At 48.1% G+C, this 25,547-nt stretch overlaps 1 protein-coding gene across 1 annotated transcript in view; it reads left to right on the forward strand.

Moving 5' to 3' along the window:
• Positions 1 to 257: 257 nt before the first annotated feature.
• LOC137525510 (serine protease 27-like) overlaps positions 258 to 25,547 on the forward strand; it is a 48,054-nt gene continuing 22,764 nt past the window's right edge. Inside the window, exon 1 of the mRNA XM_068246635.1 lies at positions 258 to 319. Within this exon, the coding sequence (XP_068102736.1) occupies positions 294 to 319 (26 nt within the window). The 5' untranslated portion in view covers positions 258 to 293. The remainder of the gene's footprint in view (positions 320 to 25,547) is intronic.

Here is a 25,547-nt window from a genome sequence, read left to right on the forward strand (position 1 = left end):
GTGAGCAAATTGCAGATGAACGTGTTTATATTTCCTGTGTGAAAATCACAGGTGAAACACTGTATTGTAATGGAACGTCACCCTTATTGGCAGATTGATTGGTTTTTGGACTGATAGTGTCTTTTCTCTCTGCAGTGCCTCTCGCTCACTCCTCAATGTGTGGATCTCCTGTGGTCACCAGCCGCATAGTGGGCGGGACAGATGCTGCAGATGGGGAGTGGCCATGGCAAATTGCTCTGTACTACAAAGGAAGGTTGTTATGCGGAGGATCTCTGATTGCCCCCCAGTGGATAATGAGCGCAGCACACTGTTTCCTGGGGTGAGTATCCAGTATTGCCTTGCATTGAAGACTGAGGACCTGATGTACACCTTGGGTTTATTAAAACTAAGTTCTCCTTGTGGGACTTGTATGAAACTGCCATAGGCAAACGCAGGGGGGGGGGGGAGATTACAGCTGCCCAGAATCCCCCCTCAGACCAGGGCCGGTGCAGTGTCTGGGGACAGACAAGTTGAAACACTAGAATATCTGCAGGCATCCTGCAGCTCACAGCACTGCCTCCTTTCTTACCTGGCTACAGTTGACTTTGTATGTAGCAGTGTGTGTACAGAGAATGGAGCAGCTCTGGGTCTGGGGAACGTAACAGAGTCAGGTATGAGCACAGCCCTGTGCCCTACTGTGTGAAGACTTTCCCCTTCATTACAGATTTCGGCTGTCCTCATTATTATCTGTATTCAAACTGCTCCTGATCGACCCCATTGTTGGTCGGTCAGGTCAGACGGGAATTTGCGTTATTTGTACCCAGCACAATGTCCTACCATATTATTATACTGTATTGTGCGTGGCTGAAAAAGACCTTTGAAGAATCCCCCCCTTGAAAATCCTGGGTTTGCCCCTGACTGCAATCACATGACGGCTATCTTACTAGCCTGCATGAGACTGCAATCACATGACGGCTATCTTACTAGCCTGCATGAGACTGCAATCACATGACGGCTATCTTACTAGCCTGCATGAGACTGCAATCACATGACGGCTATCTTACTAGCCTGCATGAGACTGCAATCACATGACCGCTATCTTACTAGCCTGCATGAGACTGCAATCACATGACGGCTATCTTACTAGCCTGCATGAGACTGCAATCACATGACGGCTATCTTACTAGCCTGCATGAGACTGCAATCACATGACGGCTATCTTACTAGCCTGCATGAGACAGCAATTACATGACGTCTATCTTACTAGCCTGCATGAGACTGCAATCACATGACCGCTATCTTACTAGCCTGCATGAGACTGCAATCACATGACGGCTATCTTACTAGCCTGCATGAGACTGCAATCACATGACGGCTATCTTACTAGCCTGCATGAGACTGCAATCACATGACCGCTATCTTACTAGCCTGCATGAGACTGCAATCACATGACCGCTATCTTACTAGCCTGCATGAGACTGCAATTACATGACGTCTATCTTACTAGCCTGCATGAGACTGCAATCACATGACGGCTATCTTACTAGCCTGCATGAGACTGCAATCACATGACGGCTATCTTACTAGCCTGCATGAGACTGCAATCACATGACCGCTATCTTACTAGCCTGCATGAGACTGCAATCACATGACCGCTATCTTACTAGCCTGCATGAGACTGCAATCACATGACGGCTATCTTACTAGCCTGCATGAGACTGCAATCACATGACCGCTATCTTACTAGCCTGCATGAGACAGCAATTACATGACGTCTATCTTACTAGCCTGCATGAGACTGCAATCACATGACCGCTATCTTACTAGCCTGCATGAGACTGCAATCACATGACCGCTATCTTACTAGCCTGCATGAGACTGCAATCACATGACCGCTATCTTACTAGCCTGCATGAGACTGCAATCACATGACCGCTATCTTACTAGCCTGTCAGCATTGCCCATTATGTTCCAAGCATGCCGTGAAATCTTTAAAGCGTACTTGAAGTTATAAAGAAAACTAGATACTTACCTCAGTAGATGGACAGTTCAGAAGCTTTTGTTCCAGCAAAATTGTTGTTTGTTTCTTGCAGCCACGCTTCCGTCCCTGTAGAAGCATGGGCACATATGCACAGGTATGGTCCAAGCTTGTGCAGTAGCACAAAGTCACTTGGCTGTTTCTCCTTCGTGCCACTGTGCCAGTGGTGTAACAGCAGGAGGGTCCCAGAACTGTCTGTAAAGAGGCCCCAACTACTACTCCACTCCCTCTACTGCAGAGGTCCATCTTTCAGATCAGGTGTTTTTGTGGCAACACTTGTTATGAAAGTTACTTGTGTGAAGGTTACGATGTCCACACTTGTTTTATAACCCTTGCGAGATGGGCTTCCCAGGCTGTGAGGGTCACCAGGGGTAGGTAAGGGTGTCATCATTGTGGGGCCCCATCAAAGTTTTGCTGGGGGGGCCCATGATTTATAATTATACCCCTACACTTTGCATTCCTTGAATGGAAGTGAGGTCATGAAGAGGGGGGGTCGGACAGACAGAGGCATAGCTAGGTTATTCGGCACCTGGGAACAGTTTTTGTGCCCCCTTGTAACAAGGTGTGAACCATAAGGGTCCATCATGCTCTCCCAGAAATCTTTGAGTTTTAGAATAATTTCCAGCATGTCCGATCTGCACCTGATCAAGCATGAGATCGATTTTCAGATCATCACTGCTCAAAATTGGTCCTGTTCTCCATCAGAGCAGATTGGACATGCCTGAAAAGATCAATTTGACCCCTCAGTCTTACAGGAAGTTGCATTGTGTGTATCAGGCATTAAAAAATTGGGATATACACAGAAATACACATGATATGCTTTGCTGATGGAAATATGGCAAGCGCTGATTACAGCTGGGAGATAAAATAAAACAAAACTCCGGGGGGAGAGCAGGAGGAAGCAGGGGAGAAGATCGGATGCTTCCTCTCTCTTGCGCAGACTCTCTGATAAGGATGCATCAGAAAGTAAAACCTGTAACAGTGCCCCCCCCCCAATGCTGTGCCTGGAGACAAATGTTCCCCCTTGCCCCCCCCCCATAGCAACGCCTCTCCAGACAGAATAGGCGGAGAGACAGAAATAATGGAATACACTACAGATGGCCATGAGATTACATTATGGACACATAATGGAAAGCTGGATTATACTAAGATGGCACTGCAGATGTGGGCGTCCGCACATATGGCAAATTCGGGCGTCTGCCCGACCCTGGCCGCCCGCTGCCCCCTCCCCTGGCCAGCAGGAGGGGAGCAGCGCAGAGAAGAGGGAGAGCTATGGGCACAGTGGGGAAGGACCGACGTCTCCCCCCCCCCCCTTCCCTCACCTTAGGGGGCTCTCCCTCCCTCGCTCTCCCCTCCGGAACGAAGTGTTGTGCAGCGGCTGGGCAGCGGGCGGAACTCACCTCCATCTCGCTCCAATCGCCGGGAGTTCTGGTGCTGCTGGTCTGGATCAGACCAGACTAGCTGCAAATACATCCGGTACCTGAACGAGACGGAGGTAAGTTCCGCCCGCTGCCCAGCCGCTGCACAACACTTTGTTCTGGAGGGGAGAGCGAGGGAGGGAGAGCCCCCTAAGGTGAGGGAAGGGGGGGGGGGGGAGACGTCCGCCCTTTATTTTCAGCTTGGATTTTCCATAATGTTCATGTATGAGTTAAAACGTTTGTATTTAGTTTAAATTGCTGTTGGCACTTTTCGATAGTAAAGTGACTTTTGGGTTGCAGTTTGGGCACTCGACCTTCAAAAGGTTCGCCACCACTGTCCTAATCTAATGTCCCACCATTGCTAAGTTCATGTAAACTTGTCTCCACCCACGACCACACCCACATTCTGGTTCATGACCACACCCATTTTTCAGCCGTAGCCCTATTTTTTGCCGCGCTATGTGCACCCACTTCTTCCTCCTCCCTTTTTGCCCCCCCTGGAAAATTTTCTGCAGACGCCCATGACTGGAGAAGGCCTGAGCTTCATTAAAGAGAATCTGTATTGTTAAAATCACAGAAAAGTAAACATACCAGTGCGTTAGGGGACATCTCCTATTACCCTCTGTCACAATTTCGCCGCTCCTCGCCGCATTAAAAGTGGTTAAAAACAGTTTTAAAAAGTTTGTTTATAAACAAACAAAATGGCCACCAAAACAGGAAGTAGGTTGATGTACAGTATGTCCACACATAGAAAATACATTCATACACAAGCAGGCTGTCTACATCCTTCCTTTTGTATCTCAAGAGATCATTATACACAGGCAGTGTGCATAGAGGGGCCAGGAGGGGGGAGATGCATCACAGAACCACAACACTGAAGAACTTGGCAGCCTTCCAGACACAGGCTGACAAGTCTGACAAGAGAGAGATAAGTTGATTTATTACAGAGATGGTGATAGTAGAACGTGCTGCAGTAAGCCAGAACACATTAGAATAGCTTTTGGAACTTGTAGGATGATAAAAAACAGGATGTAATTTTTGTTACGGAGTCTCTTTAATACAAAGGATGTAATTACACCCTGCATGCTACAGTGTGCTCTAGGCCTTTGCCTGGATTGCCTGTGCCCAGAAACGGCAATAGGTCATCTATCCCTACTGAAAGAATCTAAAGCATAAAGATGTTTTTAGCGATAGCCCACATGCATGAAATATGTTTAAAAATAGTGCAGAGGAAAAAGCCTTTCATCGATTCCTGGGGAGTGCCAGCAAAACGGCCAAATGATCTGAGTCATTCTATTGTTTTCACCAACTATCTCCAGACATCTAAATCAGGATGTGGTGATGTGTACTTGGCATAAACATGGAATAAATTAAATGTATTATAAGCAATAGACACAACCAGGATCTGCCCACCTCTTCAATTACTGATGGAGAGACACAACATGGTTCAGAGGAAACCAGTGCCGAATTTACCTCACAGGAGCCTATAGGCAGAAAAGTCCTGGCACCCTAGACTTTGCCCTCCATGAACCTACAAACCCCTGCCAAACCACACCACAAGTGTGCTGGCTGGCCCAGCTGTCACCTATCCCTTACCCATCATAGGCAGCTACAGGTGCTCCTTAGCATTAGGTAGCCAGAGGTATCCTCAATATTAACCTCCTGAGCGGTATGCCCGACACTGTGTTGGGCATACCGCTCCCTAGAATTACAAGTCCCCAGGAAGATTCTAATAGATTTAATGCCACCACAAGTTTTAGCTAGCACTAGGATAGCTAGTATAAGTAGCCGGTGTAATAAATATTTGTTGGTTGCTATTGGCAACCACACTACATCATATCACGGGTGAGTTTGTGTGTGAAATTACGCAAACAAATCAACATGGTTAAGAGATTGGTTTCCGATAAAAAAGCTCATGAGCCAATATTTCCAAGTTAAGCGACATACAAGGTTAGGTTTCTAGCTTTCAGTAGTACCTATGATGATAGAGCTGATTGTTTGAAGGTGTTTTTTTTAGAAGAAACCTGGCACTGCTCTGTTGCTTAACAGACAAACAAGTTTAACTTTTCCATAAACATGCACGTTTGTAAGGGATATGCATGTGACGCAAATGTTGAGAGTTTGGTCAATAGGAACCTAGAAGTAGGGCATCCCCGTAGAGCCTGGTTAAAAAGAGGCCAAGAGGTCTTGCTCTCTCTCCCAGGGATAACCACCTAGAGCAGAGAAAGTGTGTGAGCACGAGCATCAAAAAATGAAACATAAAGAAAAGAATCATGGGTACTGTCTGAACCAGAAGAAGGGATCTGCAGATCAAGCCTTTTCAGGGGCGCTGTTAGAATTTAAGTATGATATGCTTGAATTCCTAGGCCTTAACTGAGGCTAGTTAAAAGACTTGATGTGCAGAGAGTCTCCCTTTAAGGAGGATTTCTAGAATCACTGGAGAACAGTGTGCTTCTAACTACGCAAGGCCTGAGGCCTTATCTGTCCACGATGTACAGACATGTACAGACTTTCAGGCATCTTTACTGTAAACATTGAGTGTTTTCATATTTCCTAAAGGTAAACAATAGCCAGGGAACATTTTCCCTAGTTTCTAGGTACAAGTAGAGGAAACGCCGTATTTGGCTTGTCCCATCAGAGCAGGCGCAGATAGGGTCATCCATCACATGCTATTATCAGCCAATTGCATGTGATGAGGACTGGACCATCCTTGCGGGATGATGTCACATTTAACTCTTTAGAGGTTAGTATAAGAATAGCCAACATGGGCTCCCGATGGCACTTCTCTCTACTTCTACTGACTTCCTTCTTGTAACTTTCCGTAACTGTATGCTGTATATATGCCTAAGTGCAACTAGCATAGATGTAACAAAGAGAAATCCTGGTCTCTCATCACTAGGGATAGACCAAGTCTGCATGGAATGCATACGATTCTACAGACCGTTTGCTTTGGCGACGGAGGTAACATGTAACGAAGATATAAGATTGCTGATGAACACATCTGTATATGTGTTTTACAAATAAACTCTTGAACCTTTGACGACATCTAAGAAGTTCTATCTCCTATGCTGTTTGCTGTGATGAGTGTCAAATTATCACACTTCCTGTGATATAGTGCAGAACGAAGGTGTAGTGTTGTTGCCAATAGCAACCAACAAATGTTTATTACAGCCAGCACCCTCCTATTGCCGCTGATCCCCCGATCCAGCTACTTAATACATTACCCAGCCTGGCTCCAGCGATCGGCGCAGCCGTTCCGCACAGCTCCGGCCTCTCTATGGGGAGGATCGGGTCTGCGTATGATGTCATGACGTCGGTGACGTTATGAAGTTATGTACGATCCTCCCCATGTGCGGGGAGGCTGTGCCGATCGCTGGATAGAGGCAGGGTAATGTATAATTGGGGAAATCAGAAGAAATCGGAGGGTGCTGGCTACTTATGCTAGCTAGCCTAGTGCTAGCTAAAGCTTCTGGGGGCATTAAATCTATTAGGATCTTCCTGGGGGACTCTAGCTGCAAAACCTTTAAGAAGATAGTGGTGCCCCAAGTATTAGGTAGCTAGAGGTACCTCCAACTGAAGGGAGACCTCATCAGTGGAATGCCGAGAGCAGGGTGAGTAACCTCTCATTTACACTCAGCTCAGGACTCTGCACAGGGAAGGAAGGTGGGAGGGAGGCACTCTGGGAGGGAAGTGAGCCGCCTTTCAATCATCAGGTGCCTGCGGGCATGTGCCTTATGGTAAATCCGTCCCTGCGCTTAATGTGTTGCGACAAGGGCAGCCAACCAAGTAAACAGGAAATCGCCAAGATGTGGGCTGCACCAATTAGACACAACATGTACTAGGCCAACGATTAAACAAGATTATAGCATAAAAGGTGAAAGAAATGGCCAAACAGCACCATCCGTTGTTCAAAAGTTATGTCATAATGGGCTTGATTCATTAACTTTAGCGCTGTGAAGCAGCTCAAGTTAAATGAACTTACCCACCCTAATGACATTAGCGGAGGTAATTATAGAGCGACCACACTACGCGTGCTACAGGCAGTATAGCGTGCGCGCCTTAGCAACGGCCACTCCTTGTAAAGTCATACGCAATGTTAACCGTCTGGACTGACGCAGTAAAAATCTACGTCCTGCATGTGGCTGCAGGGATCTGACAGGATGTAGATTTCAACACTCATCGCCACGCGGTCCCGCCGCTCCCGCGGTTTGCGCTGCTCTCTCCCCATCGCAGATCACTCGCCCTGCTGTCTATATGACGGCAGAGCTGTGTGAGCCGGTCAGGAGCTGATTTCATTGGCTCCTGACCTTGTCATCACTGTAAGCCGATCCCATTGGCTTACATTGATTGACAGCGTCAGGAGCCAATGAAAGCAGCTCCTGACCGGCGCACAGCGCTCTGCCATTATAGAGATGTCAGAGAGAGGAGCCTGCAGCAGGGACAGAGCAGTGGGAGCGGCGGATTCGTTGGTAAGCGCCATTTTACCGTACTAGCAGTCTCTGGTCCTTAAGGAGGCAGAGACTGCTGGTACAGAAGAAGTTAATTAATGAAGGACTGCTCAACAAGCAGCCATTGCTAAGGAGTGCACGCTATGTTGCGCTCTGTCACTACCCCCACTAATGTCATTAGGGCACGTAAGTTAATTTAACTTGCACTGCTTCACAGCGCTAAAGTTAATGAATCAAGACCAATAATTATTTCATCAAGTTAATTATCAATGTAGATTAACCTCTTGAGGACTGCGGTGTTAAACCCCCCTAAAGACCAGGCCATTTTTTGCTAAATTGGCTACTGCAGCCTTAAGGGCTCGCTGCAGGGCCGCACAACTCAGCACACAAGTGATTCCCCACCCCCTCTTTTCTCCCCACCAACAGAGCTCTCTGTTGGTGGAGTCTGATCCCCCCCCCAATGTTTATTTTTTAATTTTTTTTAATAAATATTTATGTTATTTTTTTTTATAAAATTTCCCTATTTATTTATTATTATTATTTTCCCTAACTCCCTCCCTCCCCCCAGCCAGCCAATGACGGCGATCGGCTGTCATAGGCTTCAGCTTATGAGAACCGATCGCTCCTGTGTCCCCCAGGGAGACAGCCGTGTCACACGGCTGTCCCCAGTACAGCGCTGCCGTAGATTGCAGCGCTGTACTACGCTAATAGACATCTAACAGTCTACGAGCGGCGATCGCCACTGGGAGACTGAAGGAGGAGCAGAGCAAATTTACCACAAATGTTCGTGAACCGGCCATTTGCAGTGGGCTCCATAGACTTTAATGGGCAGACGAACTTCAAAACTTTCAGGGCATCTCTTCAGCTAAAATGTCTTTAAAGAAGGTGTAAAAAGTGTACCAAAACCCAGGCAGTGGCATGGCGGAGGAGGATCAACTGCAGAATAGTCACAAAAAATATGTATTTTGCGTAAACACTTTTTTTAATGTTTATTTTTAAAGCTGGCATCTCAAGGAGCAATATCTGGACAAGTGAAGAAACCCCCAGCGCTGTCCCCCCTGATGTAAAATGCGTGAGGTGTGTGACAGTTGGGGTGGGAGGGATTGGGGGGTGCACTTTGGTGTCTCAGTATTGGGTGCTGGAGGACCTTGTCCCGGCTCTGCATTTTACATAAAGGGGGCAGCGTTTGACCGGCAAGGTGGCATATCCGGCATCACAAGGCCGATTCCAAAGGAATTTGATGGGTCTGCGGTGTATGGGCGGGCAACAGATTTCTTTCTAATCAGATTCGATCAGAGAGAGATTTGTCTCTTGGTTGAATCTGCCTATTATCGCTAGATGTATGGATACCTTAAGAGAAGTGTTCAGTGAGAGATTTCACGAAAAGGGTGAAAGGCAATCTGAGCACGAGAAATCATCTTTGAGAAAATTACACAGTAATCGTTTTTTGTAGCTACTCTTCTTTGGCAAAAGTTTTGTTTTTGTGGCAAACACTATGTTGCTGTTTTTTTACCAGCTTGTCCCTAAAACCAGGTTGATAAAAAGTTTTTAATGATGTTTAGGCATCAGCTTGGTGTTACATTTTAGGTTGTCTTAGACCTAAAATCCAAGTTTTCAGATATTTAGCAGTAGCTTTCCACTACAGTGTCACTTAAAAGCATTCTTGTGATGTGTTTTTGTATGTGTGTTTAACCAGTAGCCTTGATAGCAGCAGTATATCTACTTCCTTCTTCAGAATGCTGCGCTCACACGTATATCCAATCTTCTTTATAGTGTATCACTCAAAAAAAAGGAAAAAAAACAGACCATAGCGTGATACTGTATCAAATTAGTGCCTTCTCCACAACACCCAGTGCTGTAAACTGTATCCTCTATATATCCTCTACGACTCATAAGATTATACAGGTCCTCACCATGTAAAATAGCTGCCAAGCCACAGACAGCAAAACCAGCACCATATACACTCTCCCAATGGCATGCAGGTATCCACCAGATCATACGTGGCCTCTCACCTTACTCTCTGCCATCCAAATTATAAGACAGCAGCAGCGCTTAATGTATCTAGGTAGGACGTTCCCAGCTGTATCCTCAGCAGATAAAACACCATAGGAGCAGATCCTTCATATGAGCCTATCAACTGAAGGACTCAACATAGCGTAAAACCATACACATTTATTAAAAGGGCCCCTGATGAGTGCGCATGCACGAAACACGTAGGGCGGACCTACAGGCAAAGGAAGCTGGCGTGGTGGAACCCTTGTTTATACATGCTTGTTTTTACGTTGAATATGTGAGTGCACTGATTTTTATACTTTTAATAAACGTGTATGGTTTTACGCTATGTTGAGTCCTTCAGTTGATAGGCTCATATGAAGGATCTGCTCCTATGGTGTTTTATCTGCTGAGGATACAGCTGGGAACGTCCTACCTAGATACATTAAGCGCTGCTGCTGTCTTATAATTTGGATGGCAGAGAGTAAGGTGAGAGGCCACGTATGATCTGGTGGATACCTGCATGCCATTGGGAGAGTGTATATGGTGCTGGTTTTGCTGTCTGTGGCTTGGCAGCTATTTCACATGGTGAGGACCTGTATAATCTTATGAGTCGTAGAGGATATATAGAGGATACAGTTTACAGCACTGGGTGTTGTGGAGAAGGCACTAATTTGATACAGTATCACGCTATGGTCTGTTTTTTTTTCCTTTTTTTTTAATGATACACTATAGAGAAGATTGGATATACGTGTGAGCGCAGCATTCTGAAGAAGGATTTATTTACATCTCATGCTTGGTGACTGATGCAGCGATCCATGGACATATAAGTAGCTATTGGACTGTGGTTTGAGGACTTTATTATAATTTTATCACTATCAATAATTAGTACATAGTACATGTTAGAGGTGTACTATAGGCATAATTAGTGATTTCTTTTAGTACATCTACTTCCCTTCCCAGGAGAGCAGCGTGTGATCGGCCCCCGCGGCAACAGTTAGAGGACAAATTGGTAAATGCAGCATGACGAAGCGTCCGCAGAACGCAAAACGGTTGTCGCATGCTCCCCTACAGTGCCCGTCCCCTACCTCCGCTCCCACAGCTGCACCAGATGACTGTACATAGGCGGGTGTAATAGGCGAGACTTGTACGACGTGTATTCAGTACTGCACTGAATAATTCTTCACTTGATGGTGTACAATTAGTAAACCCTGACTAAATAACTTATAAATGAATAGTGTAAAAAAAAAAAAAAAAAAAAAAAAAAAAAAAAAGCAATGTTATTCATTATATTACATCCGGTAACGTTTCTCTTTAAAGGACAACTATCAAAAGTTATCTAAAATTCTAAATGCCACATATACAGTATTTCTGGTAATTACTACCAAACAGCAATACAAAGGCATTTTTTGTTCATCTTTTCATGTTTTATATGAAGAAAATGACATTTACAGAGAACAGTTCTCACAGGGGGCGTTACTATGGAGGACTGTGTCCAGCATATCCAGCATACATAAACAATCTTCACTGGCTCTAATACTGTGGCTGGAATCTGTTCAGAATGATAGAAAGCAGAAATATAGCTTCAAGTGTGTGTAAATAATCATTAGATGAAGCTCTGTGTTCCTGTTTCTGTGTCTCGCTCTGCCACGCAGTGTAAAGTAAACAATTTACAGCCTGGTTGCAATTCAGCTCTGCCTCCCCACCCCTGATGCCGACACAAAAAATGTTACAAAACAGCTAGTGAACACTGCATTTTTTCCACACAGGCTGTGATAAGAGTCGAGACCCCTGAAAAGTGTTGCTGGCTAAAAGCTGTATAGATATGTAGGGTTTACAGAAAAACAGTTTCTTTGATAGCTGTTCTTTAACCTCCTTAGTGGTAATCCTGAGTTAGGCTCAGGACAGAAATCCGCAGCTCAGAGTAGTGTTGGGCGAACAGTGTTCGCCACTGTTCGGGTTCTGCAGAACATCACCCTGTTCGGGTGATGTTCGAGTTCGGCCGAACACCTGATGGTGCTCGGCCAAACCGTTCGGCCGCATGGCCGAACTAAGAGCGCATGGCCGAACGTTCCCCGAACGTTCGGCTAGCGCTGTGATTGGCCGAACGGGTCACGTGGTTCGGACCCGAACGCGCTCTGATTGGCCGAACGGTCACGTGGTTCGGGTAAGTAAATACCCGAACCACGTCATATCTCCGCCATTTGTCTGTGGGTTTAGCTTTGGGTAGGCAGGCAGGGTAGTTCGCTCTCCAGCCACGCTAGCCAGGGTCCCCCCCCCAGTCATTGTGTGTCGCTGCTGGGAACAGTAGTACACCGCTCGCTCAGCCACACTATATATAGCATTGTTTACTGCCACTGTGTACCTCGCTCAGCCACACTATATATAGCATTGTGTTTACTGCCACTCTGTGTACACGGCTCAGCCAGACTATATAGCATTGTGTGTACTGCCACTCTGTGTACACGGCTCAGCCAGACTATATAGCATTGTGTGTACTGCCACTCTGTGTACACCGCTCAGCCAGACTTTATAGCATTGTGTGTACTGCCACTCTGTGTACACGGCTCAGCCAGACTATATAGCATTGTGTGTACTGCCACTCTGTGTACACCGCTCAGCCAGACTATATAGCATTGTGTGTACTGCCACTCTGTGTACACGGCTCAGCCAGACTATTTAGCATTGTGTGTACTGCCACTCTGTGTACACCGCTCAGCCAGACTATATAGCATTGTGTGTACTGCCACTCTGTGTACACGGCTCAGCCAGACTATATAGCATTGTGTGTACTGCCACTCTGTGTACACGGCTCAGCCAGACTATATAGCATTGTGTGTACTGCCACTCTGTGTACACGGCTCAACCAGACTATATAGCATTGTGTGTACTGCCACTCTGTGTACACCGCTCAGCCAGACTATATAGCATTGTGTGTACTGCCACTCTGTGTACACGGCTCAGCCAGACTATATAGCATTGTGTGTACTGCCACTCTGTGTACACCGCTCAGCCAGACTATATAGCATTGTGTGTACTGCCACTCTGTGTACACCGCTCAGCCAGACTATATAGCATTGTGTGTACTGCCACTCTGTGTACACGGCTCAGCCAGACTATATAGCATTGTGTGTACTGCCACTGTGTACTTCGCTCAGCCACGCTATATATAGCATTGTGTTTACTGCCACTCTGTGTACACCGCTCAGCCAGACTATATAGCATTGTGTGTACTGCCACTCTGTGTACACCGCTCAGCCAGACTATATAGCATTGTGTGTACTGCCACTCTGTGTACACGGCTCAGCCAGACTATATAGCATTGTGTGTACTGCCACTCTGTGTACACCGCTCAGCCAGACTATATAGCATTGTGTGTACTGCCACTCTGTGTACACCGCTCAGCCAGACTATATAGCATTGTGTGTACTGCCACTCTGTGTACACGGCTCAGCCAGACTATATAGCATTGTGTGTACTGCCACTCTGTGTACACGGCTCAGCCACGCTATATATAGCATTGTGTTTACTGCCACTCTGTGTACACCGCTCAGCCAGACTATATAGCATTGTGTGTACTGCCACTCTGTGTACACCGCTCAGCCAGACTATATAGCATTGTGTGTACTGCCACTCTGTGTACACGGCTCAGCCAGACTATATAGCATTGTGTGTACTGCCACTCTGTGTACACCGCTCAGCCAGACTATATAGCATTGTGTGTACTGCCACTCTGTGTACACCGCTCAGCCAGACTATATAGCATTGTTTACTGCCACTCTGTGTCTGCTGGGAACAGTAGTACACCGCTCACCCGCCACTGTATAGCATTGTGCTCTGTGTCGCTGCTGGCAATAGTGGTACACCGCTCACCCACCACTGTATAGCATTTCTGTACTGCCACTCTACTGCTGCCAGTCAGCGTGTACTTTAAGGATAAGTGAAATGAGGAAGAAATCCGGTGAAAGAGGGAGGGGCAAGGGAAGAGGTGTTTCCCCTGATGGTTCACGTACAGGCCACAGGGGAGCACCGAAGAAAACCCACTCAATACCGCCCATGTTGTCCAGGACAACAACCCTCACAGATCCAAAAGAACAGGACCAGATAATTACTTGGATGACCTCTCAAGCGTCCAGCAGTGGGTTAAGCAGCACCAGCACATCACGCACGAGGTCCGAGTCCTCAGCCAGTTACAAGGAGCCAGTGGGCACAAAGCTGACACAACCGGCAGCAACACCACGCACACAACTGCCCGATAACCAGTCCGATGAATTACCTCAGGACACAATGAGGTATTCGCAGGAGCTATTCCCAGCCCAACAAACTTCCACCTTTCAAAGGTCAATGGAGGAACAGCCAGAAATGTTGTGCCCGGATTCACAACCATTAACTGTGGGAAATGCACCACGCACTGAAATGCAAGGCGAGTCCGAGGAGGACTCGGAAACCCAAATCCCAGAGCAAGTTGGGCAGGAGGGGTTGCAATTGCAGGAGGTCGGCCGACAAGATCTGGAAGACGACGTTGGAGTGAGCTGCGCAGAGGTTGTTCTGGGGAGCTCTACTCCACGGCGGCGGCCCCCCACAATGACATATGACGAGTTTGAGGAGATGGAAGAGGAGAATATGGACAATGTGGACATAGACCCAGATTTTGTTTGTGAACGAGAACATCGCCGTCGTAGCAGCAGCACAGATGAGTCTGTTGAAGAACCCACTGCTGCACGAGTTCGCCTTGTGCCACTAGGTAGGCGGCGCGCAATTTCAGGCACCACAAGCGTGGAAGTTCAAGTGAGAGGCAAAAGAGGAGCAAACAGAAATCGCCAGCAAGGCAGGTGCTCCAAAGTCTGGGCTTTCTTTGAAGACTGCACTGAGGGTGTTACCATGGCGATTTGCAAGGTGTGCAAGACCCGCCTGAGCAGGGGGAAAAGTATTAACAACCTCTCCACCACCAGCATGAGCCGCCACATGCTATCCAAACATCCCACTCTGTGGGCAAACGTGGCAGGACAGGGTACCAGCAACACTGCCTCCCTTGGGTTCACCAGACTCACCACCAGACCCGCCTCAGCAGCAGCAGTAGCCCAGCCATTGCGTGGTTCACAACATTCACAAACATCAGACGACGCTGACACTGTCACTTTCCGGACTAGTGCTCTTGAGGTCTCCCAGTGTTCATCAAACACAACAACCAACAGCCCTTCCGTGTGCAGCGCTACGGTTCAGTTGTCTGTGTCGGAGATGTTTGAGCGCAAGAGGAAATTGCCAGCAAATGACCCCCGGGCCGTGGCAGTAACAGCCAGCATAGCCAAGCTTCTGGCCTGCGAAATGCTGCCATATCGAGTGGTGGAGACAAACAGCTTCAAGGGCATGATGTCAGTGGCCATCCCACGTTACATGGTTCCCAGCCGCTACCACTTTGCGCGCTCTGCAGTGCCTGAGTTGCATGAGCACGTGGTCAGCAAAATAACCCGAAGCTTGAAGAATGCTGTTGCCTGCAAGGTTCACCTCACCACTGACACCTGGACGAGTGCGTTCGGACAGGGTCGATACATCTCCCTTACCGCGCACTGGGTGAACCTTGTGGAGCCTGGCAGCGATTCCTCACCTGCTACGGCGCGGGTGTTGCCCACGCCGCAAACAGCTGCACCGCCGTCCCTCCCACTGGATAACAACAGCAGCACCTACCTCTCTGACTCCTTCTCCTCCAACGCATCTCAAAGCTGTACCTCATCCGGAAACACTAACCCAGCACCAGCAGCAGTAGGATCGTGGAAGCAGTGCAGCACAGCTGTTGGCATGCGTCAGCAAGCGTTGCTGAAGCTGATCTGCCTTGGGGATAAGCAGCACACAGGGGAGGAAATTTGGAAGGGAATAAAGGAACAGACGGATTTGTGGCTGGCACCGCTGGACCTGAAACCGGGCATGGTTGTGTGTGATAATGGGAGTAATCTCATTCGCGCTTTAAGGTTGGCTAAGCTGACACACATCCCTTGCCTGGCGCACGTGATGAACCTAGTAGTTCAGCGGTTCCTGAGGACATACCCAGGCGTGGCCGATCTTCTGTTGAAGGTGCGTCGAGTGGCCAAACATTGTAGAAATTCCAGTACTGCTTCGGGGGCACTCGCCAAGATGCAGGAGCGCTTCAATCTCCCCCACCATCGCTTGCTGTGTGATGTCCCTACGCGCTGGAATTCTACGCTGCACATGCTAGCCCGCTTTTGCGAGCAGAAGAGTGCAGTGGTCCAGTACATGACGGCGCAGTACCGAGGCGCATCCGGACAGCTGCCAAGCTTCTGTGGATCCGATTGGGCCAACATGTTGGACCTCTGCCAAGTACTCCAAAATTTTGAGCAATCCACGTTGCTTGTGAGCAGTGACAACTCTTCAGTCAGCATTACCATACCACTGCTGTGTTTACTGAAGAGGTCAATGTTGAAAATCAAGGAAACAGCTGTCATGATGCAACTGGGGGAATCTGAAGGAGAAAACGATCAGCGTGATGGTACCAACATCAGGCCATCCGCCTCAGGGAACGCTGGCCCCAGCAGCTATGACGAAAAAGAGGAGGAGGAGGAACAGCTGGAGTTGGAGCAGGAATTTCATGCCACCACTGACGAGGGCCAGAGCGGTGCACGTTGGACTTCCACAATTCAGCGCGAATGGTCAGCAGAAGCAGACCAGGAGGAAGGTGACGACTATGATGCATCACAACAACTATCACAACGCTCACAAGAGAATGATGAGGATTCTGGTAGGACTCTGGCACACATGGATCAATTCATGCTAGACTGCATTGAACGCGACCCACGCATTGTGCGCATTCTGGAAAACACCAATTACTGGGTTTATACCCTTCTGGATCCACGGTACAAACACAATGTTCCAAAACTGCTTGAAGAAAGAGTCAGACAGGTCAAAATGGAAGAATACCAGCAGGCCCTTGTGGAGACTTTAGAGAGGAGATTGACATCCTCCCCCTCCTCTAGCCAGTTGTACGCCGACAGACTGACTTCCGCAAACCCAGGACGACCAGGAGGGTAGAGTTGGGCCGAACCTCCGATTTTAGGTTCGCGAACCCTGTTCGCGAACTTCCGCAAAAGGTTCGGTTCGCGAAAAAGTTCGCGAACCGCAATAGACTTCAATGGGGAGGCGAACTTTCAAAGTTTTAAAACATTCTATCAGCTGGAAAAATGATAGAAAACATGTTTCAAAAGCTCTAATACCTGGAGCCACACCTAATTGAGTGAAATACACATCACTGCTGGAGGACCCACCCTCCCACCTTCCCTCCTCCAAGCAAGGTCCTTTATACCATTTGCCTACCTACACTAATTAGTTATGGGACAGCTGCTACACACTCTGCTAGGGAGATTTTAATCTTCCTCCTCCCTCCTACCCTTCTATCTATTCCCTCCTCCCTCCTACCGGAGGGAGGAGGGTCTCTTCTGCCAGGGAATTATACTATTTTAAAAACCAGTATACATCATACAATAGCTGGGAATACATACATGAGTATACATCATACCATAGCTGGGGATACATACATGAGTATACATCATACCATAGCTGGGAATCGAACCCAGATCTCACTGAGTAGTGGGCACGTCACCCTAAGCACTGTACCACTACAGAAGTAAGTGAAGCTAGCCTAAAATTTAACATTTATGCTCAATGCAATAGAACCATTAGGTTGCTTAAAGGAGAACTGTAGTGAAAGGTATATGGAGGCTACCATATTGATTTCCTTTTAACCACTTGAGGACCCACCCTTTACCCCCCCTTAAGCACCAGCGCTGTCTTAGCTGATCTGTGCTGGGTGGGCTCTGCAGCCCCCAGCACAGATCAGCGTGCAGGCAGAGCGACCAGATGGCCCCCCTTTTTTCCCCACTAGGGGAATGATGTGCTGGGGGGGTCTGATCGCTCCTGCCTGCCGGGTGTTGCGGGGGGGCACCTCAAAGCCCCCCTCCGCGGCAAAATCCTCCCCCTCCCTCTCCTACCTGGCCCCCCCTGGAGATCCGGGCTGCACAGGACGCTATCCGTCCTGTGCAGCCAGTGACAGGCTGTCTCCTGTCACACAGCGGCGATCCCCGGCCGCTGATTGGCCGGGGATCGCCGATCTGCCTTACGGCGCTGCTGCGCAGCAGAGCCGTACAATGTAAACAAAGCGGATTATTTCCACTTGTGTTTACATTTAGCCTGCGAGCCGCCATCGGCGGCCCGCAGGCTATTCACGGAGCCCCCCGCCGTGAATTGACAGGAAGCAGCCGCTCGCACGAGCGGCTGCTTCCTGATTAATCAGCCTGCAGCTGGCGACGCAATACTGCGTCGCTGGTCCTGCAGCTGCCACTTTGCCGACGCACGGTATAAGCGTGCGGTCGGCAAGTGGTTAAGCAATACCAGTTACCTGGCTATCCTGCAGATCCTCTGCCTCCAATACTTTTAGCCCTAGACCCTGAACAAGCATGCAGCAGATCTGGTGTTTGACATTTTTGTAAGATCTGACAAGATTAGCTGCATGCTTGTTTCTGGTGTGATTCACACTACAGTGGCTGGATAGTGTACTGGTTAAGGGCTCTGCCTTTGACATGGGAGACCAGGGTTTGAATCCTGGCTAGGTCAAGTACCTATTCAGTAAGGAGTTCAAGGCAAGACTCCCTAACACTGCAGGGTGGCCTCTTGAGCGCGTCCCTGTGGCTGCAGCTCTTGAGTAGTGTTGGGCGAACAGTGTTCGCCACTGTTCGGGTTCTGCAGAACATCACCCTGTTCGGGTGATGTTCGAGTTCGGCCGAACACCTTATGGTGTCCGGCCAAACTGTTCGGCCATATGGCCGAACTAAGAGCGCATGGCCGAACGTTACCCGAACGTTCGGCTAGCACTGTGATTGGCCGAACGGGTCACGTGTAGTGTTGGGCGAACATCTAGATGTTCGGGTTCAGGCCGAACATGGCCGCGATGTTCGGGTGTTCGAGCCGAACTCCGAACATAATGGAAGTCAATGGGGACCCGAACTTTCGTGCTTTGTAAAGCCTCCTTATATGCTACATACCCCAAATTTACAGGCTATGTGCACCTTGGGAGTGGGTACAAGAGGAAAAAAAATTAGCAAAAAGAGCTTATAGTTTTTGAGAAAATCGATTTTAAAGTTTCAAAGGGAAAACTGTCTTTGAAAATGCGGCAAATGTCTGTTTTCTTTGCACAGGTAACATGCTTTTTGTCGGCATGCAGTCATAAATGTAATACATATAAGAGGTTCCAGGAAAAGGGACCGGTAACGCTAACCCAGCAGCAGCACACGTGATGGAGCAGGAGGAGGGTGGCGCAGGAGGAGAAGGCCACGCTTTGAGACACAACAACCCAGGCCTTGCATGAGGACAAGAAGCGTGCGGATAGCAATTTGCATTTTGTCGCCATGCAGTCATAAATGTAATACAGATGAGAGGTTCAATAAACAGGGACCGGAAACGCTAACCCATCACACATGTTCATTGTTCATGTTACTTGGTTGGGGTCCGGGAGTGTTGCGTAGTCGTTTCCAATCCAGGATTGATACATTTTAATTTGAGTCAGACGGTCTGCATTTTCTGTGGAGAGGCGGATACGCCGCCGATCTGTGACGATGCCTCCGGCAGCACTGAAACAGCGTTCCGACATAACGCTGGCTGCCGGGCAAGCCAGCACCTCTATTGCGTACATTGCCAGTTTGTGCCAGGTGTCTAGCTTCGATACCCAATAGTTGAAGGGTGCAGATGGATTGTTCAACACAGCTACGCCATCTGACATGTAGTCCTTGACCATCTTCTCCAGGCGATCGGTGTTGGAGGTGGATCTGCACGCTTGCTGTTCTGTGTGCTGCTGCATGGGTGTCAGAAAATTTTCCCACTCCAAGGACACTGCCGATACCATTCCCTTTTGGGCACTAGCTGCGGCTTGTGTTGTTTGCTGCCCTCCTGGTCGTCCTGGGTTTGCGGAAGTCAGTCTGTCGGCGTACAACTGGCTAGAGGAGGGGGAGGATGTCAATCTCCTCTCTAAAGTCTCCACAAGGGCCTGCTGGTATTCTTCCATTTTGACCTGTCTGGCTCTTTCTTCAAGCAGTTTTGGAACATTGTGTTTGTACCGTGGATCCAGAAGGGTATAAACCCAGTAATTGGTGTTGTCCAGAATGCGCACAATGCGTGGGTCGCGTTCAATGCAGTCCTAGGCCGAAGAGCTCATAGCCTAGGGTCACAAAAACCTGTTTATTTGGGCAATTTCAATGGTGGCGAGTCTGACGTACATAAATCGCAGCAATGGCCGTTAGCAACGTCTGAATCTCACGAAATGTCTCATGCAGGTAGAAGAAATATTGTTAGACTTGGGCTCCAAAGATGGGTTCTCTACATCTCTGCAAACCAGAGTTACAGGGCTCCAAATTTGGTAAAATCCCCCATAGGCTTTAATTGGGCCTCCTATTTACAGTTCCAAAATCTCACATCTTTTTAAAGGGCAATTGCTCAGCAGTGGCAAATTTTCTAGCATTGTAGGGACCCTTAGGGGGAACATGACTGGTGAGTTTCGGGCCCCTAGGCCGAAGAGGTCATAGCCTAGGGTCACAAAAACCTGTTTATTTTGGCTATTTCAATGGTAGTGATGGTGACGTACATAAATCTCAGCCATGGCCGTTAGCAACGTCTGAATTTCACGAAATGTCTCATGCAGGTAGAAGACATATTGTTAGACTTGGATTCCAAAGATGGGGTCCCTACATCTCTGCAAACCAGAGTTACAGGGCTCCAAAATTGGTAAAATCCCCATAGGCTTTCATTGGGCCTCCTATTTACCGTTCCAAAATCTCACACCATTTCAAAGGGCAATGGCTCAGCAGTGGCAAAACTCACCAGGTATGTTCCCCCTAAGGGTCCCTACAATGCTAGAAAATTTGCCACTGCTGAGCAATTGCCCTTTGAAAAGATGTGAGATTTTGGAACTGTAAATAGGAGGCCCAATGAAAGCCTATGGGGGATTTTACCAATTTTGGAGCCCTGTAACTCTGGTTTGCAGAGATGTAGGGACCCCATCTTTGGAATCCAAGTCTAACAATATGTCTTCTACCTGCATGAGACATTTCGTGAAATTCAGACGTTCCTAACGGCCATGGCTGAGATTTATGTACGTCACCATCACTACCATTGAAATAGCCAAAATAAACAGGTTTTTGTGACCCTAGGCTATGACCTCTTCGGCCTAGGGGCCCGAAACTCACCAGTCATGTTCCCCCTAAGGGTCCCTACAATGCTAGAAAATGTGGTACTGCTGAGCCATTGCCCTTTGAAAAGATGTGAGATTTTGGAAAGTGAAATAGGGAGGCAATGAAATCCTATGGGGGATTTTACCAATTTTGGACCCCTGTAACTCTGGTTTGCAGAGATGTAGGGACCCCATCTTTGGAATCCAAGTCTAACAATATGTCTTCTACCTGCATGAGACATTTCGTGAGATTCAGACGTTGCTAACGGCCATGGCTGAGATTTATGTACGTCACCATCACTACCATTGAAATAGCCAAAATAAACAGGTTTTTGTGACCCTAGGCTATGACCTCTTCGGCCTAGGGGCCCGAAACTCACCAGTCATGTTCCCACTAAGGGTCCATACAATGCTAGAAAATTTGGTACTGCTGAGCCATTGCCCTTTGAAAAGATGTGAGATTTTGGAAAGTGAAATAGGGAGGCAATGAAATCCTATGGGGGATTTTACCAATTTTGGACCCCTGTAACTCTGGTTTGCAAAGATGTAGGGACCCCATCTTTGGAATCCAAGTCTAACAATATGTCTTCTACCTGCATGAGACATTTCGTGAGATTCAGACGTTGCTAACGGCCATGGCTGAGATTTATGTACGTCACCATCACTACCATTGAAATAGCCAAAATAAACAGGTTTTTGTGACCCTAGGCTATGACCTCTTCGGCCTAGGGGCCCGAAACTCACCAGTCATGTTCCCCCTAAGGGTCCCTACAATGCTAGAAAATTTGCCACTGCTGAGTAATTGCCCTTTGAAAAGATGTGAGATTTTGGAACTGTAAATAGGAGGCCCAATGAAAGCCTATGGGGGATTTTACCAAATTTGGAGCCCTGTAACTCTGGTTTGCAGAGATGTAGGGAACCCATCTTTGGAGCCCAAGTCTAACAATATGTCTTCTACCTGCATGAGACATTTCGTGAGATTCAGACGTTGCTAACGGCCATTGCTGCGATTTATGTATGTCAGACTCGCCACCATTGAAATTGCCCAAATAAACAGGTTTTGTGACCCTAGGCTATGACCTCTTCGGCCTAGGACTGCATTGAATGCGACCCACGCATTGTGCGCATTCTGGACAACACCAATTACTGGGTTTATACCCATCTGGATCCACGGTACAAACACAATGTTCCAAAACTGCTTGAAGAAAGAGCCAGACAGGTCAAAATGGAAGAATACCAGCAGGCCCTTGTGGAGACTTTAGAGAGGAGATTGACATCCTCCCCCTCCTCTAGCCAGTTGTACGCCGACAGACTGACTTCCGCAAACCCAGGACGACCAGGAGGGCAGCAAACAACACAAGCTGCAGCTATTGCCCAAAAGGGAATGGTATCGGCAGTGTCCTTGGAGTGGGAAAATTTTCTGACACCCATGCAGCAGCACACAGAACAGCAAGCGTGCAGATCCACCTCCAACACCGATCGCCTGGAGAAGATGGTCAAGGACTTCATGTCAGATGGCGTAGCTGTGTTGAACAATCCATCTGCACCCTTCAACTATTGGGTATCGAAGCTAGACACCTGGCACAAACTGGCAATGTACGCAATAGAGGTGCTGGCTTGCCCGGCAGCCAGCGTTATGTCGGAACGCTGTTTCAGTGCTGCCGGAGGCATCGTCACAGATCGGCGGCGTATCCGCCTCTCCACAGAAAATGCAGACCGTCTGGCTCAAATTAAAATGAATCAATCCTGGATTGGAAACGACTACGCAACACTCCCGGACCCCAACCAAGTAACATGAACAATGAACATCTGTGATGGGTTAGCGTTTCCGGTCCCTGTTTATTGAACCTCTCATCTGTATTACATTTATGACTGCATGGCGACAAAATGCAAATTGCTATCCGCACGCTTCTTGTCCTCATGCAAGGCCTGGGTTGTTGTGTCTCAAAGCGTGGCCTTCTCCTCCTGCGCCACCCTCCTCCTGTTCCATCACGTGTGCTGCTGCTGGGTTAGCGTTACCGGTCCCTTTTCCTGGAACCTCTTATATGTATTACATTTATGACTGCATGCCGACAAAAAGCATGTTACCTGTGCAAAGAAACATGACATTTTCCACATTTAAAAGACAGTTTTTCCTTTGAAACTTTACAATCAATTTTCTCAAAAACTATAAGCTCTTTTTCAAATATTTTTTTTCCTCTTGTACCCACTCCCAAGGTGCACATACCCTGTAAATTTGGGGTATGTAGCATGTAAGGAGGCTTTACAAAGCACAAAAGTTCGGGTCCCCATTTACTTCCATTATGTTCGGAGTTCGGGTCGAACACCCGAACATCGCGGCCATGTTCGGCCTGTTCGGCCCGAACCCGAACATCTAGGTGTTCGCCCAACACTACTCTTGAGCGCTTTGAGTCCGACAGGAGAAAAGCGCTATACAAATGTTTGGATTATTATTATTATTATTACTGCAGCCAAATAGATCAGCAGGGCTGCCAGGCAACTGGTATAGCTTAAAAGGAAATCAATATGGCAGCCTCCATATACCTCTCACTACAGTTCTCCTTTAAGCAGCCTAATGGTTCTATTGCGTTGAGCATAAATGGTACATTTTAGGCTAGCTTCACTTACTACTGTAGTGGTACAGTGCGTAGGGTGACGTGCCCACCACACAGTGAGATCTGGGTTCGATTCCCGGCTATGGTATGATGTATACTGGTTTTTAAAATAGTATAATTCCCTGGCAGAAGAGACCCTGAGGGAGGAGGGAATAGGTAGAAGGGAGGAGGGAGGAGAATTAAAATCTCCCTAGCAGAGTGTGTAGCAGCTGTCCCATAACTAATTAGTGTAGGCAGACAACTGAGTCAAATGGTATAAAGGGACCTAGCTTGAAGGGAGGGTGGGCGGGTTCTCTAGCACTGAAAGCAGTGTGTTTCACAATAACATGTCTGCTGACAGTAAAATGGAGGCGAAAAATTTTGCTCAATACAGCATTATGGGGCGAATCGAACTTCCGCAAAAGTTCGCCTGATGCAGGCGAACGCGAACCCCCAAAGTTCGCCTGGAACCGTTCGCCGGCGAACCGTTCGGCCCATCTCTACAGGAGGGCAGCAAACAACGCAAGCCGCAGCTAGTGCCCAAAAGGGAATGGTATCGGCAGTGTCCTTGGAGTGGGAAAATTTTCTGACACCCATGCAGCAGCAGCCCACTGAACAGCAAGCGTGCAGATCCACCTCCAACACCGATCGCCTGGAGAAGATGGTCAAGGACTACATGTCAGATGACGTAGCTGTGTCGAACAATCCATCTGCACCCTTCAACTATTGGGTATCGAAGCTAGACACCTGGCACGAACTGGCAATGTACGCAATAGAGGTGCTGGCTTGCCCGGCAGCCAGCGTTATGTCGGAACGCTGTTTCAGTGCTGCCGGAGGCATCGTCACAGATCGGCGTATCCGCCTCTCCACAGAAAATGCAGACCGTCTGACTCAAATTAAAATGAATCAATCCTGGATTGGAAACGACTACGCAACACTCCAGGACCCCAACCAAGTAACATGACCAATGAACATCTGGGATGGTTTAGCGTTTCCGGTCCCTGTTTATTGAACCTCTCATCTGTATTACATTTATGACTGCATGGCGGCAAAAAGCATTGCTGCTATATCCGCACGCTTTTTGTCCTCATGCAAGGCCTGCGTTGTTGTGTCTCAAAAAGCATGGCCTTCTCCTCCTGCGCCTGCTCCTGTTCCATCACGTCTGCTGCTGCTGGGTTAGCGTTGCCGCGTGGTCCCTGTTTATTGAACCACTTATCTTTATTACATTTATGACTGCATGGCGGTACAAAGCATGCTATCCGCATGCTTTTTGTCCTCATGCAAGGCCTGGGTTGTTGTGTCTCACAAAGCGTGGCCTTCTCCTCCTGCGCCTCCTCCTGTTCCATCACGTCTGCTGCTGCTGGGTTAGCGTTGCCGCGTGGTCCCTGTTTATTGAACCACTTATCTTTATTACATTTATGACTGCATGGCGGTACAAAGCAAGCTATCCGCACGCTTCTTGTCCTCATGCAAGGCCTGGGTTGTTGTGTCTCAAAGCGTGGCCTTCTCCTCCTGCGCCTCCTCCTGTTCCATCACGTGTGCTGCTGCTGCTGCTGGGGTAGCATTGCCGGTCCCTGTTTATGGAACCTCTTATCTTTATTACATTTATGACTGCATGGCGGTACAAAGCATGCTATCCGCACGCTTCTTGTCCTCATGCAAGGCCTGGGTTGTTGTCTCAAAAAGCGTAGCCTTCTCCTCCTGCGCCTCCTCCTGTTCCATCACGTCTGCTGCTGCTGGTGCTGGGTTAGCGTTACCGGTCCCTTTTCCTGGAACCTCTTCTCTGTATTACATTTATGACTGCATGGCGACAAAAAGCATGTTACCTGTGCAAAGAAACATGACATTTTCCAC

This window comes from Hyperolius riggenbachi, chromosome 7, assembly GCF_040937935.1.
Source record: "Hyperolius riggenbachi isolate aHypRig1 chromosome 7, aHypRig1.pri, whole genome shotgun sequence".
In the NCBI taxonomy this organism is placed as follows: Eukaryota; Metazoa; Chordata; class Amphibia; order Anura; family Hyperoliidae; genus Hyperolius; species Hyperolius riggenbachi.